We start from the raw sequence: 18898 nt of genomic DNA on the forward strand, positions 1-18898 counted from the left end.
CCCTCAGGCAGGGTTGTAGAACAGGGCAGGTCCGTGGAGGAGCCTGGGTCCACCAGAACCACGGAGGCGGCTGGAAGGAGACAAGGAGCACAGAAGCACTCACATCAGATGGACCTCAACAACAGCAACAAGATGAACACAGGGAGAGATAGAGAGAGAGAGAGGGACCACAACAGGATGACCACAGGGAGAGAGAGAGAGAGAGAGAAAGATGAACACAGGAAGAGAGAGAGAGAGAGAGAGAGAGTGGGACCACAACAAGATGAACACAGGAAGAGAGAGAGAGAGAGAGTGGGACCACAACAAGATGAACACAGGGAGAGAGAGAGCGAGTGCGACCACAGCAACTCAGGGAGTACTGTCTGGCTACAGATTATGGAGGGCAGAAAAAGACCTAGCTGCCTAGAGAGGCAAGGCTGTGAGTTTCATGCCAATTAAAAACAATATTGAATTGAATCAACAACATTCTTTTAAATTACTATTTTAATGAAGTAGTCAAAAGAGTCATAAAATATCATGTCCATCCAAAGTTAAGATTTGGGCAGAGGCGGACAGAGTACACAGCTTCATTACTTGAGAAAAGTACAGATACCCTTTGCTAAATTTTACTCAAGTACAAGTAAAAGTACAACAGTCAGATGTCTACTTAAGTAAAAGTACTGAAGTACTTGTTTTTAAAAGTACTTGAGTATCAAGAGTATAAGTGTAGCCTACATTTTCTAAATATTGCATTACTACTGCCACAGTGCTTACATTTACAGAAACAACCTACATGGAGTTATGAAAAATGTTAATGTTAATACCTTGGAGAATGTAAAAGAAATTGAAAGTAAAATCAAGTCATTTTCATCTTTTTACCATGTTGCCAGGGATGGGCAGTATTTCTAATACATGTATTTAAAATACGTATTTCAAATACAAAATACTATTTTGTAATTGAAACACTTGAAGCTAAAACTACCATTAACTTGTTCAGAAAATTGAAATAGTCTGGCGAGGTGGGGCCACAGGTTGGCACATTCCCGGGATGGACCTGCTGCGTCTTCATCCATTTTTTCGTCCATGGTTTCATCTCTTATCTAAATCTGACCATGGCGGCCATTGGCGGAAAGCTGAAGGTGATTGCTGATAGACTGTCCCAATCAGTGGCGCCTGCACAATCCAATCACGTTTGAGAGGGAAACAACAAATTGAGGGTTTCCGAGATTTATCTTTTTTTTTAGAAGAAGTAACGGGTACTCACGGTTATGGATAGAAATGTAGTGGAGTAAAGAGTACAATATTTGCCCCTCAAATGTACTCGAGTAAAGTCATGAGTACTCCCCAAAAATGATACTCGAGTAAAGTACAGATCCCTCAAAATTGTACTCAAGTACTGTACTCAAGTAAATGTACTATGTTACTGTCCGGCTCTGTTAAATACCTAGGCCATGTCATATCTGATGATTGGACAGATGACAAAGACCTATACTGACAGCGGTGTAAAATTTATTCTCAAGATAACATGCTTATAAGGAAGTTTTCTATGGGCTCTGACTTTGAATCCCTCAAAATTGTACTCAAGTACTGTACTCAAGTAAATGTACTCCGTTACTGTCCAGCTCTGGATTTGGGTTGTGTGGAAGTCTGGATGCATAGCTCTTTTTATTCAGTACATTTGGTCTTTTTACATTTACCAGATACCAGAAAAATGAGAAAGTAATGAAACAGACATAGCAAAAATGCTCATTTTGCTGCATGTTGTAAGTGTTTTGAGAGAGTAACAGCCTTTTGCAAGCAAAATGAGTCATTTTGTCCAGAGTGCTTTTGTTCAGATACGGGTGTTAACTGTTTTGAGAACGTGATGTCAGAGTTGACACAGGTATCAAAACGATCGAGAAAAACTGTAATAAGTTTCTTGTCTGTTTTCTTCTCTGATCTTCTTCAGTTACAACATGCTACAGACTACTCAATAACTCTCAGGACTTGAGCTACAACATGCTACAGTAGCCAGGGTTACAAGTTATATCTCATGACACCTTCAGGAACAAGGAGCCATCAGGACTCTGACCTGGATATGGAAATGAGTTTGGGTGGAAGGAATGCCGCAGTTTTCGGAAACAACACCATATGTGGCAACAAAGCATTCACTGGAGTGTGTGTGTGTGTGTGTGTGTGTGCGCGAATGTGCGTGTGTGTGTGTGTGTGAATGTGTGCATGTGTGTGTGCGCGCGTGTGTGTGGGTGGGTGTGTGTGTGGGTGGGTGTGTGTGTGGGTGTGCACGCGAGTATCTGAGACAACAGAAATTTTGGAATCTACTACAGCTTGGTAGCTCCAGTTATGTATGAACAGTGAAGGTAACGAACTCTAAAAATGTGAAAAACGTGAACTTGAAGAAGTAAAAATTGAACAATAGGCCTATGAACTATGAAAATTGAACAACTTGAAGCTACATCTATCAAGTGTGAACATGCTTAACAAAATATGGGAACAAAACATGGGAACTAATGGGAACGTGCATTACGAATATAATCAGTGGGAGCCCTGTGCTTGTTTCCCTGCAACAAGAAGGTTCCATCTGGAGGTGATGGAAGACAGTGACACCCTCAGTGTGTTTGAAATGTCCAGTCGATTGCGCAATTTGGTCTTAGTTGCAGTCATTACAGAAAACCCGATCTCGCATAGATACGTGGTGGAAAATGGTAGCAACGTTTTCAGCGCTTTTACGGCTATCTCGGGATATTCTGCTTTGGTTTTGATCCAAAAACCCGCCAGAGAGGTTTCCTCATACACACTCTTAAGACCACCGTCATTTGCAATTTCGATCAACTGCTCTTCCTCCTGCGCTGACAAGGTAGGACTGGATATTGACAAATGGGTTGCGGACCCACTCATTGGTTTGCCGTGGATCTTTGGAGGATGGAAAGTAGCCTAACGCTCAAACTCATTTGAAAGCGCAACAAGGTGATTGCGCACCAGCTGCGAGAGAAAGGGCCCTGCCTCAGTCTCTCCCAAAACCCCCACTACTGTTTGGAACATATCAAATACACCCCGTTCCCATTCGTCCCCACAAATCAAGCTTGGCTTTAAATACAGTGACTTTATCTGCCAGTTTAAAGACAGTCGTCATTCTCCCCTGGAGTGACAGGTTGAGGTCATTAAGCAACCCGAATATGCCGTAAGCGAGTTTTGACACCCAGTCCTCATCACTAAAATGTGCAGCTAACGGTGACTTTTTTTTCTGTAAGAAATCTCTGCAGCGGCTCTCGCAACTCAAACACTCTGGCCAGTTGCTTGATTTTTGTTGCTCATTATAGCAGTTTAGCTAACTTCATGTGACACTACCGTTCGCCAAGAACTGATCAAGTGAAGTGAGCTGACCTGAGGCTGCGCAGCGCTGAAGGCAATATGTAAAGTGTTGAAGGCGGGACAGACAGACGTAAGAAAATAGACCTTGCAAAATGCAAACATGGGTGCAATCAAACAACTGCATATAGGCCTATGCCATGTAAAAACGTGACATTATTGCGAATTAAATTTAGTTTAGTTTGCATGCATTTTTTTTAAAACTCATGTCGTAGGCTACGGCCCGGTTAGGAATGTCCGCGGCCCGGTGGTTGGGGACCGCTGTCGTAGACGACCCAAAGGGCCAAAGACCAGACTGAGAATAGTTTCAAACACTGCGTCACCAGCATGCTTTGTGTATTTAGGATTAGCGTGAGTGTGTGTGTAGCTTGTAGCTGACTTCTTCAGTGGCAACAGGCACAATAGTCCCCAGTGAAGAAGAAGTGCTGATATGGTGTAAACTCAGAGGCGAACACACTCTAGGGATGTCAATCTTCCATTCTCAGTCATTAGATTAAACATGCTTTCTGATTCTCCAATGCCAGGGTATGTGTGTGTGTGCGCGCATGTGTGTGTGTGTGTGTGTTCTCAGTCATTAGATTAAACATGCTTTCTGATTCTCTAATGCCAGGGTATGTGTGTGTGTGTGTTCTCAGTCATTAGACTAAACATGCCTTCTGATTCCCTAATGCCAGCGCACAGATTCACACCTTAACACTGGGTCAAGAGTTCAACTGTCAAGCGAGTAATGTTGTTACTCACAAGCAAACAGACGAGAGACAATAACACAACACAACACTAAGCGCTTAACTCAGGCTAATTCTGTTGCTTACTGTACACACACGTCAAAGTCAAAGTCTGCTTTATTGTCAATTTCTTCACATGTCAAGACATACAAAGAGATCGAAATTGCGTTTCCTACTATCCCACGGTGGAGACAAGACATATTTTACCAATTAGGTCCACAGACAAACATAACATTCAAGTAAACAATATAAAAAGTAAAAATAAGAAGGCACATACAATGAAGAAATAAGAGCAGCAAAATTTGGTAGAAATTGTGCAATTGTGCATACAGTAGACAGTCAATATAATAGTGCTAAAGTCAGGCCAATAAATGGCTGAGGTAGTTTTGTTTGACCTAAACGTCACATAAAGACATGCGTCACATGCATGCATACACACACACTAACACACAGACACATCTCATATGACCCTCACACACACACAAACACACTCACACACAGACACGTCACAGACACACTAACACAGAGACACGTCTCTCTCTCTCACACATACACACACGCACGTCTCACACATGCGCACACACACATACACACACACACACAGACACACACACACACGGGCATGTCACAAACACACACACACGCACAACATGCACACATAAACGCATCACACACACACACACACACACACATGCACCCACATCACACAATAACTTGAGCAATTCTTATGTAATAGTATCCATAGTGCATCCATCAGTGGGACAGGAAATGTGGAAACTTCCAGAAAGTGTGTGTGGGTTCCCAGGAGCCCAGGTCAGCCCCAGGTGGTCTCTCCATTGCCCAGAGTGTGTGTCTGTGTGTGTGTGTGTGTGCTCTCAATAGACCCATTGAAGAGTCTTTGATTAGCTTAATCAACAACCAGGACAATAAATATTTGTTTGCCAGGCAGGCAGGCAGGGCAGTAGAAATTTCCAGAAAGCTGTGCTGTGTCCTTTGTGTGATGTGTTAAGTGTTTGTGAAGGACGGCCACTTCAAAGAGGGGGCAGAAACGAGGATGGACAGCTTCAAGAGAAGGGAAAATTCTTTTACATAATATTGCACTGCCTCAAGTGGCCCTTATGTGCTCAGATATGAATTGTAAGGACATGCAATATGCTGAAAACCCTGTGCCATGTATGATATGAATACTTTTAACAAAACTAGAAATGTATGTTCTCACTAATAAAAATCAGTTTGGGTTTAAAAGGAAGCATGGAACTGACATGTGCATCTACGCTCTTAAAGAGATTGTGTCCAGGTACACTAGCCTGAATTCATCTGTACTTCTGTGTTTTATTGATGCATCAAAAGCATTTGATCGAATTAATCATGAAAAATTGTTTGTAAAACTGTTGGAAAGAGGTGCTCCCAACTTTTTAGTGAGAATTTTGGTGTTTTGGTACGCTCATCAGACATTCCAGGTTAAATGGGACAATGTTGTATCTGCTCCATTCGGTGTCAGTAACGGAGTGCGGCAAGGAGGAATTTTGTCACCTATTCTATTTAATGTTTACATGGATGACTTATTAAATCAGTTAAATGGGTTAAATACAGGTTGTCTTGTGGGCAACACTATTGTTACTCATGTCATGTATGCAGATGACCTGGTCTTGCTCTGTCCATATAGTGCTGGGCTGCAGCAGATGCTGAAGGTGTGCTCCCAGTATGGCATTGACCATGACATAACGTTTAATGCTAAGAAAAGCCATATAATGATAGTTAGATGTACTGAGGACAGGAAATCGACTTTCCCGACCTTTTATTTGTCAGACAGCCCTCTTGATGTGTATGAGGAGATTAAATACCAGAGGCGGACAGAGTACACAGCTGCATTACTTGAGTAAAAGTACAGATACCCTTTGCTAAATTTTACTCAAGTACAAGTAAAAGTACAACAGTCAGATGTCTATTTAAGTAAAAGTACTAAAGTACTTGTTTTTAAAAGTACTTGAGTATCAAGAGTACAAGAGTAGCCTACATTTTCTAAATATTGCATTACTACTGCCACAGTGCTTACAATGTACAGAAATGTCCTACATGGAGTTATGAAAAATGTTAATGTTAATACCTTGGAGAATGTAAAAGGAATTGAAAGTAAAATCAAGTAATTTTCATCTTTTTACCGTGTTGCCAGGGATGGGCAGTATTTCTAATACATGTATTTAAAATATGTATTTCAAATACAAAATACTATTTTGTAATGGAAACACTTGAAGTGAAAACTATCATTAACTTGTTCAGAAAATTGAAATAGTCTGGCGAGGTGGGGCCACAGGTTGGCACATTCCCGGGATGGACCTGCTGCGTCTTCATCCATTATTTCGTCTATGGTTTCGTCTCTTATCTAAATCTGACCATGGAGTTGACTTTGGCGGAAAGCTGAAGGATATTGCTGATAGGCTGTCCCAATCAGTGGCGCCTGCACAATCCAATCACGTTTGAGAGGAAAACAACAAATTGAGGGTTTCCTAGATTTTTATTTTTTCCTTTTTTTTTAGAAGAAGTAACGGGTACTCACGGTTATGGATAGAAATGTAGTGGAGTAAAGAGTACAATATTTGCCTCTCAAATGTACTTGAGTAAAGTCATGAGTACTCCCCAAAAATGATACTCGAGTAAAGTACAGATCCCTCAAAATTGTACTCAAGTACTGTACTCAAGTAAATGTACTCTGTTACTGTCCGGCTCTGTTAAATACCTAGGCCATGTCATATCTGATGATTGGACAGATGACAAAGACCTATACCGACAGCAGAGGGGGAAAAAGTATTAAAATATTGTACTCAAGTAAAAGTACCAATACCTTGATGAAATATTACTCAAGTACAAGTTCAAATACCGATCTGAAAATGTACTCAAGTAAAAGTAAAAAGTAGTTAATTTAAAATGTACTTTAAGTAAAAGTTACTTAGTTACTTTTTTTTTTTTTTTTGGGGTGGGTACCAGAACAACCAGTTTTACCAAAGACTTTCTAATGAGGAGATACAGCACTCAAAAAATCCTCCATAGTAATGTATGGGGTCATAGTAATGTATGGGGACAAACGCCAATATGGCAGTTGTCTACACATCATATGTCTACACATATCACAACCCTTCAGCGGCAAAACGCGTCGACATGTGACATTGAGCCAATCATGTGGTGTGTTGTAAAATACATTGAGCCAATCATGTGGTGTGCTGTGAAGACATCGTGCCAATCATCTGTTGTGATCTCGCTGCTGGAGCAAGATTGGTGTAGTGAAGCCTTACGCTCACGCATTTCTGCTGAAATAGATGCACGATAAGTGTTGCAATATGGCGCCGAGGGCGCAGTAGTTGATTTTCAAAGTTAGTTGCACTCATCCTTGGGTCGCTTTGCAGTGAACCATAATCCAGCACAACTGAAAAGCCCCTCACAGGCAGCTGAGGCAGGCAGGCCAATATTGAGTTGCAGAGAGTTTTTTTAAATTTGGAAACGAGCAGAAGGTTCAGCAGATTAAAGGGCACTGGACTGGGGGGGAAAGTGGGAAGTATAGGGCCCCAATGGAGGAGAGGGCCCCGTAAAAAGTGGAATACAGGGGGCACAACATTTTCACCAGGCATTAGTAATAACTCAGGTAATCCACACATAAAAAATCCAAACAACTCCATAAGTAGAGTCATGTAATGAAGTGGAATAACAAAGGGGGAAAGTATTGAACACGCTAAGAAAAAGCACTAAGGCAAGGAAAGGGAAGGAACGAGCTGGAATCTGTATAGAGAGTAGTTATCCTTTCTATCTGTGCAAATTAATATAAGCTTGGTTAGTAGCCTAAATATTAATGGGCTAGGTTTTTCATTACCAAGGTGTCACACAAGAAACATTTCATGATGGATAAAAGCAAAAAGCTCTCCCAAGACCTTTGCAACCTTATTGTTGCAAAACATATCAATGAAACTGGTTACAAATGCATTTCAAAACATCAGAATCTTCCAGTAAGCAGCATGGGAGCCATTATCTGCAAGTGGAAGAAACATCACTGCATCATCAACCTGCCATGCACAGGAACCACTCGGAGAAAGCTCCAGAAAGACTTGAAGGCAGCCAATTCAATTAAATAGTTCTGGAAGTAACTAAAGATCAGGATTCACAAGAGGGACCCCTGGAATCTGTTTAGAACAATGGGCCAAAAATCACTAATAAGTTTTGTCATATAGGAAATGTCTTGAAGCTGCCTTTACAAACAAAGGCTTTTCCACAAAGTATTGAAGAAATTTCAGTAGGCACGAATACTTTTTTCCTGTGTCATTCCACTTTAATACATAAAACTCTTATGTTTGGATTTTTTATATGTGTGTTAATATAATGTGTGGTGAAAATTTCGAATAGACTCACTGGAAGTTTAGGCTAGTTACTGAAAAAAAAAATTAAGCGTTCAATACTTATTTCCACCATATATTTATTTTACCTGAATATTTTAACTTCCAAATTAAATGTCAAAATGAATGTCAGACGAAATGTAAAGTTTGACTGACTGGATTTTGTATACAAAACATAGTGAAAACTGTGTAAGGTCACTCTCACTCTCCCTTGCTAAAGAGCTAAATGGTTTAGTCCGCCTGCACGATTCATAAGGTAGTCTATCTTTTGTTTATTTAGTTGAGCATCGCTAGTAGTGGACCGCTAATTGTTTTGCTGCTGGTGCAATGTCTTTCTCTAAGAAAGCCAAGTCAGGTTACTAAAAACAAAGGCCAAAACAGGAAAAAGAGAGACATCAAAATGAGGGGAAACAACAACTGCTAATAAACTTCTTTCCAAAGAAAGGTGAGCACAAACGTCAAAACACGAAATCCCATGGTGTTTGCTTAAATATCTCCGCAATCATTAGTGCTAAAATGAACTGAGACAACCGATTGGAATAGTGGAAAATACACTTTCATAGGTTAGGCTAATCTGATGCATCTCGTGATCCAGCTCCATCACTTTCAGAAAGACTGCATGGCGCCAGCTTGATTCACGTCCTGTTGTAGGCTACACGCTGATCATTATCACTAGGCTTGTGGTTTAGGGCGCGATTTTTTTTCTCTCCCTTTCCGTTTTCGTCAGTCTTAACTTTTTTTTTTTTACTCAAGTAATGGATGGGATTTTTGATGTAGCGAAGGCACAATACTTCACTCAAAAATGTAATCAAGTAAAATTTAAAATACCGATTTTATAAACTACTTAAAAAATACAAAATACACACAAAAACTACTCAATACAGTAACGTGAGTAAATGTATTTCGTTACTTTCCACCTCTGACCGACAGCGCTGTAAAATGTATTCTCAAGCTAACATGCTTATAAGGAAGTTTTCTATGTGCTCTGACTCTGTGAAGTGCTCCCTGTTATATGCTCAATTGTGGTCTAACTATAAGAAGAAAAGTATGCAGAGGCTTAAGGTAGCATACAATGATGCAATGAGATTGCTGCTTTGTGTCCCTAGGTGGCACAGTGCCAGCCAATTATTTGTGTCCACTAGAGTGCCTACCTGTGAGGCACTCTTAAGACAATTGATGTTTAGCTTTATGTGCCGCCTGGACAAGTCAGAGAACCAAATCATTGAAGCCCTAGTCAGCCCTCTAAAAAGCTGCTACAGATATACTTCTAGGTTAAGAAGGCATTGGCGCAAATGCCTGTATGTCCTATAGGCTAATATGTGATTTTCTATCTATGTTGTATCTCCTTTTTATACTCTGTGTTATGTGTGTGTGTGATATGGACCTGTGTCTGCAATAAAGCTTCTATATTTTACGGAAAGAGGGAGGGAGCCGTCAAGGGATTGATGGATCGATACGCAAAGAATCAAAGCAACTCTTTAATCCCACCTAGATAAGCAACCAACACTGTGATTTCATTTCAGGTGATGATCGATCATGCATAGCATAAGGCTGGAGATTATCGATCATGCACAAGGCTGGAGATTATTGATCATGCATAAAACTGGAGATTATTGATCATGCATAAGGCTGGAGATTATCGATCATACATAAGGCTGGAGATTATTGATCATGCATAAAACTGGAGATTATCGATCATGCATAAGGCTGGAGATTATCGATCATACATAAGGCTGGAGATTATTGATCATACATAAAATGGAGATTATCAATCATACATAGCATAAAGCTGGAGATTATCGATCATGCATAGCATAAGGCTGGAGATTATCGATCATACATAAGGCTGGAGACTATCGATCATACATAAGGCTGGAGATCATCGATCATACATAAGGCTGGAGATTATCGATCATGCATATCATAAGGCTGGAGATTATCAATCATACATAGCATAAAGCTGGAGATTATCGATCATGCATAGCATAAAACTGGAGATTATCGATCATAAATAAAGCTGGAGATTATCGATCATACATAAAGATGGAGATTATCGATCATGCATAGCATAAGACTGGAGATTATCGATCATACATAAGGCTGGAGATTATCGATCATACTGTACATAAGGCTTTATGCTCATACTGTTCTTGGGTAGTCCGCCCACAGACTGTAGATGCTCAGATTATCATCAAACTATCTGTTGACACTCTTACACACTACACACTACAGTTTATAGTTGAGGTTAAGGTTGGGAGTTGGATTTGCTTAAGGGGATGTTCAGCAATTGATCAACAACAATTTTAGATCCTGAATCTGATGATCAGATGGTCTGTTATGTCTCTGTGGGCGGGCTATTCAAGTAAAGTGTTGACGCCTTTGTTTATAAGAAACTAATCATTGACTCAAAACCTAAAAACACAAGTGGAACAGAATGTCACCACAGCTATTGACTAAAGCACTATTGAAATGAAATGTCTAAAAATGTCTAAAATCTGACTGTCTATCTGTCTGAAATGTGTGTGTGTGTGTGGCCATTTCCCAGTGATACTTATGACATTTATCATCCTATGCATACTCATGTGCATTTCAAATAATTGGTGATATGATAATTGTGCATTTCTATTATACATTACTTAAGTAAGTACATTATACTGAATAAACATTGTGTCATTTGGGTAGTAATGAGTTGTGTGATAAGCATGTTGAACATTGTCTGATATAAAACACAATATTACAACATCATATACCACAGATAGAACACAATGTTGTGGCAGACTACACATTTTTGCATTATGTGTTAAGCATAAGCTCGCAGTCACACAGAAATGAATAGGAATAGTTTAGATTATATGAATGAACAGGAAGAGTTTAGATTGTATGAATGAACAGGAACAGCTCAGATCGTCTGACTGAATAGAAACAACTCAGATTGTCTAAATTGTATACTGCCCTGCAAAGGCAAAAGACCTTAACTCGCTAGAGTGTGAAACTGAGAAAAATGACTTTAAAGTTTCTTTATAGATGTGAAACTGAGATAAATGACTTTAAAGTTTCTTTATAGATGGATAATGTTGTAACACTTCAGAGCAAATAGAAGAGTCAGCTCCATATCCTGACTGAAATGTGCCTCTGAACCATGAGTACACATAAGTGTGTGTGTCTGAACCATAAGTAAACATAAGTGATTCACTTTGAAAAGGCCATCAGCTGCAAACTTTGATTCAGATTCTAATTAATTATCCAGTACACTCCTCGATAAGAGTTTACCAATCTGGTAGCAGAGGTCGAAGTCGAATTTTAAAGATGTCACCAGAACAGCATGCAGTATAACACAAAATGATATTGTGCGTTCTTGCTCAGCTAATGTTTTGCACATTTAAACACATTTGTGCACATAGTCTAGGGCAACTCTGGGTGACAATCTGTACATTTAAACACATTTGTGCACATACTCCAGGGCAACTGTGGGTGACAATCTATTACAAATGACAAATGAACAGCCCAGGTGTTGGGAGAATTGGCACCTTGTGCCCCAAGCCAAACCCACAAACACACACTCTGCTGATGAACACTCAATGCAGATAATCGATCAGCCGAACAAGGTCCAAAACATTCACACACACAATGTGTGTGAGTGTGTGTGTGTGTGTGTGTGTGTGTGTGTGTGTGTGTGTGTGTGTGTGTGTGTGTGTGTGTGTTTATTATTGCCAAAGTTATGGGCCAGTACTCACCTGGCGTTATACAGCCCAGCAGACAAAAATAGAAGAGGACTTTAAACTTCATTGTCTTTCAACCTGTCTGCACTTCACAGTTCCTTGTCATCCCTGCTTCTTACTTTCTCTCTCTCTCCTTCTCTCTCTTTCTCTCTGTAATTGTTCCCTCGTTCAAATGATTTCTTATATAGGCTGGGACGGAGGCGTGGCTGAGACCGCTCCGATCTGGGAATGAGCGACTCATTGGGGTCAATATAAATACTGGGGGTCCTTTGGCCTTCCTGGGTCAATAAAGAGAAGAGGGAGGGAGCAGGAGGGAGGGAAAGAGGGAGAGAGAGAGAGAGAGAGAGAGAAGGAGGTAGAGAGGGAGAAAGAGAGAGGGAGAGGGAAAGAAGGATGGAGGGCTCAGCTGAATGAGGGTGTCAGCTAAAGAAAGAAAGAGTGAAAGATAGAGAGAGAGAGTAGAAAGAGAGGAACAGAGAGAGAGAGAGAGGGAGTGGAAAGAGGGACAGAGAGAGGGGAGAGGGTGGGAGAGGGCAGAAGACACAATTAGGACACTTAAAATGCACCCTGGCTAGGCTCCAGTGGTTTAAGGCTACTTTACATTCACGCTGTATAGTGATGAAGCTCAGAGCCGGGGCCCAGGGCCAGAGATCCTGTGTGCTGTCGCTACACACACCACACACACAAGCTGCCTTTCAGACCGTGCACAGGAACTGTACACACACACACACACACACACACACACACACACACACACACACACACACACACACACACAGAAAGACAGGGAGAGAGAGAGAGAGAAAAGGGACAGAGAAGAAGAAGAGAAGGAGAGGAACAGTGAGGGTAAAAAAGAGAGAGATGATAAGAGGGAGAGAGAATGATGAAAGGAAAGAGTGAGAGATGAGAGGGAAGAGAAAAACAGAGAAAGAGAGGACAAAGAGAAAAATAAGAAAAAAGAGATTGTTGCCATTTGCCACACCTTTCACTCACTTTCTCTGACTCTCTCTCTCTCTCTCTCCCTCACTCTCTCTCTGTCTGTCTTGGCCTCTAGATAGCAGTGGATCATTGACTGACCCGACACTATCAGCTGAACATCGCAGGCTCCAACATTCAACAAGCTCATTAACTCACCAAGATGCGTTACAGTTTTTTTCTGAATGCTTAAACACAACTGTGATTCTTATAGCACAATTTCTAAAACTATTAATACTTATAGCAAAACCACTCACTGAGTTCAAGAAACTAAAAAAGCACAAACACTGCTTTGCACTCAGTTTGCAATTTTGTAACACACACTTTGCACAACTGTAGGCACAGTTCACTGCACAGCACTCTTTTTGCGGAACTGTAAACACAACTCACTGCTTTACACTCAATTTCCAAATGATCAACACACTCCTGGCAAATCATACACGTGTATGGCTATTATTTACACTATTTTGCCAACTCTCTGGCACACTTTCTCATGTGAAAACTTTTTTAGATAATTAGTTCACTTTGCAATCAGCCTAAGCACTATAAATAAGCCACAGGTAATGTACAATGGGTACGATGGAGTGAGCAGGAAGAGTGAGAAGAGAAAGAAATAGCCCTTTTACAGACAAAAAAAAAAACAGTCTAAATGTGGGGATATTGTCATGTCAGGCCTGGATACGTCATTCCAGAATATATTTTTCCCGGTGCCTTGGACTAGGACATTGCATGTGATGTAGACAGAATTTTGAGAGAGACGACCGATGTAGACTGATTTGTTTTGTCTCAGAGAAATTGCTATTTTGTGTTTTGACTTGGAAAAACACACTTGTGTTTGTTTTGATGTGTGTGAATAAATACCAATACTTGAAGTTTGGATCCCTGTATGTTTACAGAACTATGACAAAAGTATGACCTCAAACTGACATAGTCTACCTTGTGCACAGAGAAAGCAAAAGCCAGATGTGTTTTTTATTCAGACCATCAGTGTGTAGTTGGCACATTTTGTGCTTACTACAGTTTTTTACAATTGTTTACACACATTTTCAAAACTCTGTGTCTATTTTTCAAAACTCCACACACAAAACCCACAACTGCTCACACAAAATGCAAAATGCCCCAAATCTCCAGCAAAATGACACACAACATTCAAAATGTCAAAAACACATGTTTAAAGCAAACATTCGCCTCACATTACAAACACTTTTGTCATAATATGACATTTTGGATACATCGTGTACACACTGTTGCTCAAAACCTAAAGCTCTTCTGTCTTAGGCTTTCTATATGTATTTCCATACAAGAGTGAAAGTTACGGTATCAACAAAGAGAAGTTGAAATACACAGTAAAAATGCAAGCAATATTGAAACCAAAAATAGTGATTTTTCCCAAATAATTTGCTGTTGTGAATACAGTATTTTACAGCAAACAAGAAAAAAAAGCAAAGAAGAATACAGTGACCACCAGATGTACATGGAGTTTTGAAAACACTGATTTTTTTTTTTCTAAAGACATGTATTCATAGGCCTATAGACCCTTTCAACTGCAGAAACAAACAATTCTACAGTAAGCATTCCTAAGGCATTTCTGGAGGCACAGAAAAATGTATTGAGCTAATGGTACTGTAACATGGGGACAAACAAAAATAGAGTAAAAGACACATTTATTTTGTAGAACATTACTGTAAGCTAAAGTCCGATTACTGTATTTTCTCTATTTTTAAAGTATCTGCATTGGTTCTGAATATTTCAACCGGAAATCCTCTAGGAGCAGATTGAAAGGGTCTATACCTATAAAGAGAGTATATCTATTCATAGACCTATACTAAGGCAATGATTGGATGGTGTTCAGTAAAGTAAAGAGTGTTTACACATGTGAAGAGAAAGAGTGAAGCACTGGTGATTTAGTGTGGCATTTTGATGGGTTGTGTTTGAAGAACGAAATCAAGTTACTTCCTGTTAGATTTTTGTGTGTTTGGTAGAAAATTGTGTGTGGTGTTTTGCAAAATGTGTTTTAGTCAATTGAAAACTGAGTCAAACACTGAGAATTAGTGTATGGTTTTGCAGATTTGGTGTCGGGTTATGATGTTTAAAGGACATGTTTAGAAAATTGTGTGACAAGCAAAGATTTAGTGTGTAAGCAGTTGAAAAAAACTGTATTGTGATGGCTTGTGTTTACTGTTTGATACGAAAACATCATTTTTACGAAGGTGTGAAGAGTTAAGCAAGGTGTGTTAGCTTTTGCAAGATAACTACAATGTTTTGCTGATTGGGTGAGAGGTTTTGCCATTTGTGTGTAGAGTTTTGCAAAAAAAGCCATAGTTAAAAAAAATGTGCTTAAGCAATCAGAAAAAAACTGTAAACAAACACTGCTAATTATATCAGAATGTGTGTGTGTGTGTGTGTGTGTGTGTGTATGTGCGTGCTCATGCACTTTGCCTGAGTGGCGTGGTGTGTTTGTGTTTATGTGTGTGTGCTCACACACTTTGCCTGTGAGTGCGTGTATTGTTCATGGTATGTGTGTGTGTGTGTGTCTGTGAGAGGGTCTGTGTGTGTGTGTGTGTGTGTGTTTGTTGTTCCTGGTGTGTCTGCCAAAGAGCCCTACCAATTGACTCATGATTGTGTTGCATTCCTCTCTCTCTCTGTTGGACTTCCTTCACTTCCCCAGCGTTGCGTTTGTGTTTGTCTTTCGTTTGAGGCAAACCTGAAGTGTGCAGATCAAAGCCAAACATCAGAGCTTGCTCAGCAAAAAAACTTTCACAGTTTCTTTTTGTTTTCAGTGTTTGACAGACACACCTCTTGTTCAGAGATGCTTGTTCTCTTTTCTTGTATTAAATCATTACATTCTTTCTTGTCTTTCAGTGTGACAAGATGGAGTGATCCTCTCCGCAACAGAAAGGAATTAACAAAGCACACAGTTCATTCAGGACGCCGACCTCAGAATCAAACAACACCTGCTTGAGTTGTGTAGGGTTTAAAGTGTTAAAATAACGAATCAAACAATACGAGAGGCTGTGTAATGGCTATAACGAATCAAACAATACGAGAGGCTGTGTAATGGCTGTTTGAGTTGTATAGGGTTTAAAGTGTTAAAATAACGAATCAAACAATACTGTGTAATGGCTGTTTGAGTTGTGAAGGGTTTATAGTGTTAAAATAACGAATCAAACAATACGAGAGGCTGTGTAATGGCTATTTGAAGTAAAAGTAAATACAGCGTGTTTAGGATTAAATATAAAAGATAAAATAGGATCAAACCTGACCTGAACTGCTAGGTGTATTAGTGGTTGCTATCAGGGAACAGCCAGTACAGAGTTTCTATTTTTTTTTTAAAATAAACTCCTACCCCTACCCCTAACCCTGGGTACTCCCATGAGGGTCTGCACCCCACATTACACATTGTTCTACTATTAGACATGTTCTACTCTATTTGACATGTTCTACTCTATCTATCTATCTATCTATCTATCTATCTATCTATCTATCTATCTATCAGACATGTTCTACTCTATTAGACGTGTTCTACTCTATCATTCTATCATATGTGTTCTACTCTATTACACATGTTCTACGCTATTACACATGTTCTACTCTATCTATTACACATGTTCTACTCTATCTATTACACATGTTCTACTCTATCTATTACACATGTTCTACTCTATTAGACATGTTCTACTCTATGACACATGTTCTACTCTATTAGACATGTTCTACTCTATTACACATGTTCTACTCTATGACACATGTTCTACTCTATTGCACATATTCTACTCTATTGCACATATTCTATGGTGCATTTACATGCATCACTTTCTATCTCCGGTCCAAAGAAGATGGCTATTCCTGTTGAGTTATGGTTCTGCTTGGGAGTCTGTCCTCATCTTAGAGGGTTGCTCTGTGGCGTTAAGACTATGGGCTCTTCTTCACTTTAGAGTTTTACACTGTGGCATTAAGACTATGGGCTCTTTTTCACTTTAGAGTTGTACTCTGTGCGTTCAGGACAAATGAGTGAGAGAGAATGTGTGTGTGTGTGTGTTTGTGTGTGTGTGTGAGAGAGAGAGAGAGAGTGTGTGTGTGTGTGAGAGAGAGAGAGAGAGAGAGAGAGAGAGAGAGAATGTGTGTGTGTGTGTGTGTGTGTTTGTGTGTGTGTGAGAGAGAGAGAGAGAGTTATAAGATCGTTATAAATGTTACGAATCATTCCAAACCCACATTAGTACTGCCAGAGCGGTAGATGGCTCTGTCACCAGGTTTGATGAAGCTGTTTTCTTTTGTCGGAGTGAAAGACAATTCATATAGAATTAAGTGCTTACTCTGCCTCCCAAAAGATTGCGAAATAATGGCCTTCAAAAATGTACCGTCTAATATGAAGAAACAAATATTAAAATACACAAATGGCACATCAGCTTGAGCTATCAGTAAGCGCTAGCTAACTAGCTACCCGCGGTTCATGACATGCTGTGTTCACTTAACGTTACAGTAACTAGCTGGCTGTGTCACGCTGAATGGTGTATAGCAAACCGGGCATCGGTTTCACTGCACATAAATCGCTTCTTTTAACACAAGGCTAACAAGAGCTCCACACTTTGTCGACAGTGTAATTAGGTTCTTAATATTTAAAACGAGGCATTGGCAACATTGTATGTGTGCTGAAAGTTTATTTAGAAGACAGTTTACAGACACACTTTTGTTTACAAAGAGTTAAGCTTAGTGTTTTAAGTTGCTTTTGTACATTCCTGTCTTTGTACTGCTGCTAGCCTACAGCCAAAGGAATTGTGAGTGTCCTTTAGGCTAAACATTTGAAATAATATAAACAATATGATATTAAAACTTTTCACTGTTTTCTTTAATAACTATGTTACATAATACTTGTAGCCTACTTTTACTTTCAGTACTCGAGTAGTACATTTTAAAATAAACTACTTGCAATACTTAAGTACAAAACATATTTAATACTTTAGTACTTCCACTTAAGTGTGGTGCTTAAAGAGCACTTCTACTCAAATAATTTTTTTGATAGAGCACTTGTACTTTATAAATGTCTGTGTGCATGTGAGAGAGAGAGAGAGAGCATTAGAAGATGCATGTAGAATTCTTTATAGAAAGATTAAAAGAGGAGGAGATTTACTGAGGGACTGAAAAAGAGAAGAAAGAAAAAGAGGAGATAGGGAGAAAAAAGGAGAGAAAGAGCAGATAGAGAGAGGAGAGAGAGAAAGAGCAGATAGAGAGAGGAGAGAGAGAAAGAAAGTAGCACAGAGTGCTCTCAGAACAGTGGTGAAAAAAAAGAGAGAAAGGGTCGCCTCAGTCCCTCCGCCTCAACACTCACAAATCAAACAGGCCTTTCTAACGCACACAGCCACAACTCTGTCTCAGTCAAGACACTCTACAGCAGAGATGCTCCAACACTTCTCTGTGTGGCCCCTCTGTCTTTCTCACACTCAGGCAAGACACTCTACAGCAGAGATGCCACAACACTTCTCTGTGTGGCCCCTCTGTCTTTCTCACACTCAGGCAAGACACTCTACAGCAGAGATGCCACAACTCTAACTGTCTCAGTCAAGACACTCTACAGCAGAGATGCTCCAACACTTCTCTGTGTGGCCCCTCTGTCTCTCTCACACACAAGCAAGACACTCTACAGCAGAGATGCCACAACACTTCTACTGTCAATAAACTGTCATTTTTCTTTTCTAAGAGTAGGTCTGTGCAGCTTTGTGAATAGGTTTTAAGAGAAAATTCCTAGCTAAAAATGTTT

At 39.9% G+C, this 18898-nt stretch overlaps 1 protein-coding gene across 2 annotated transcripts in view; it reads right to left on the bottom strand.

Annotated features, from left to right (window-relative positions):
- The window catches only part of si:ch211-180a12.2, a 30641-nt gene extending 14853 nt beyond the window's left edge, over positions 1-15788 (bottom strand). The window contains exons 1-2 of one of the 2 annotated variants that reach the window (XM_048245847.1): positions 15749-15788; positions 1-70 (exon numbers count right to left, since the gene is read on the bottom strand). The exon at positions 1-70 is cut by the window's left edge and continues 233 nt beyond it. In XM_048245847.1, the coding sequence (XP_048101804.1) occupies positions 1-70; positions 15749-15773 (95 nt within the window). In that variant the 5' untranslated portion in view covers positions 15774-15788. Of the gene's footprint in view, positions 71-12183; positions 12545-15748 lie in introns of those variants that run through there. The other variant, XM_048245846.1, reaches the window with a different exon arrangement.
- Between the last annotated feature and the right edge of the window lie 3110 nt (positions 15789-18898).

This window comes from Alosa alosa, chromosome 6 (genome assembly GCF_017589495.1).
Source record: "Alosa alosa isolate M-15738 ecotype Scorff River chromosome 6, AALO_Geno_1.1, whole genome shotgun sequence".
Lineage (NCBI taxonomy): Eukaryota > Metazoa > Chordata > Actinopteri > Clupeiformes > Clupeidae > Alosa > Alosa alosa.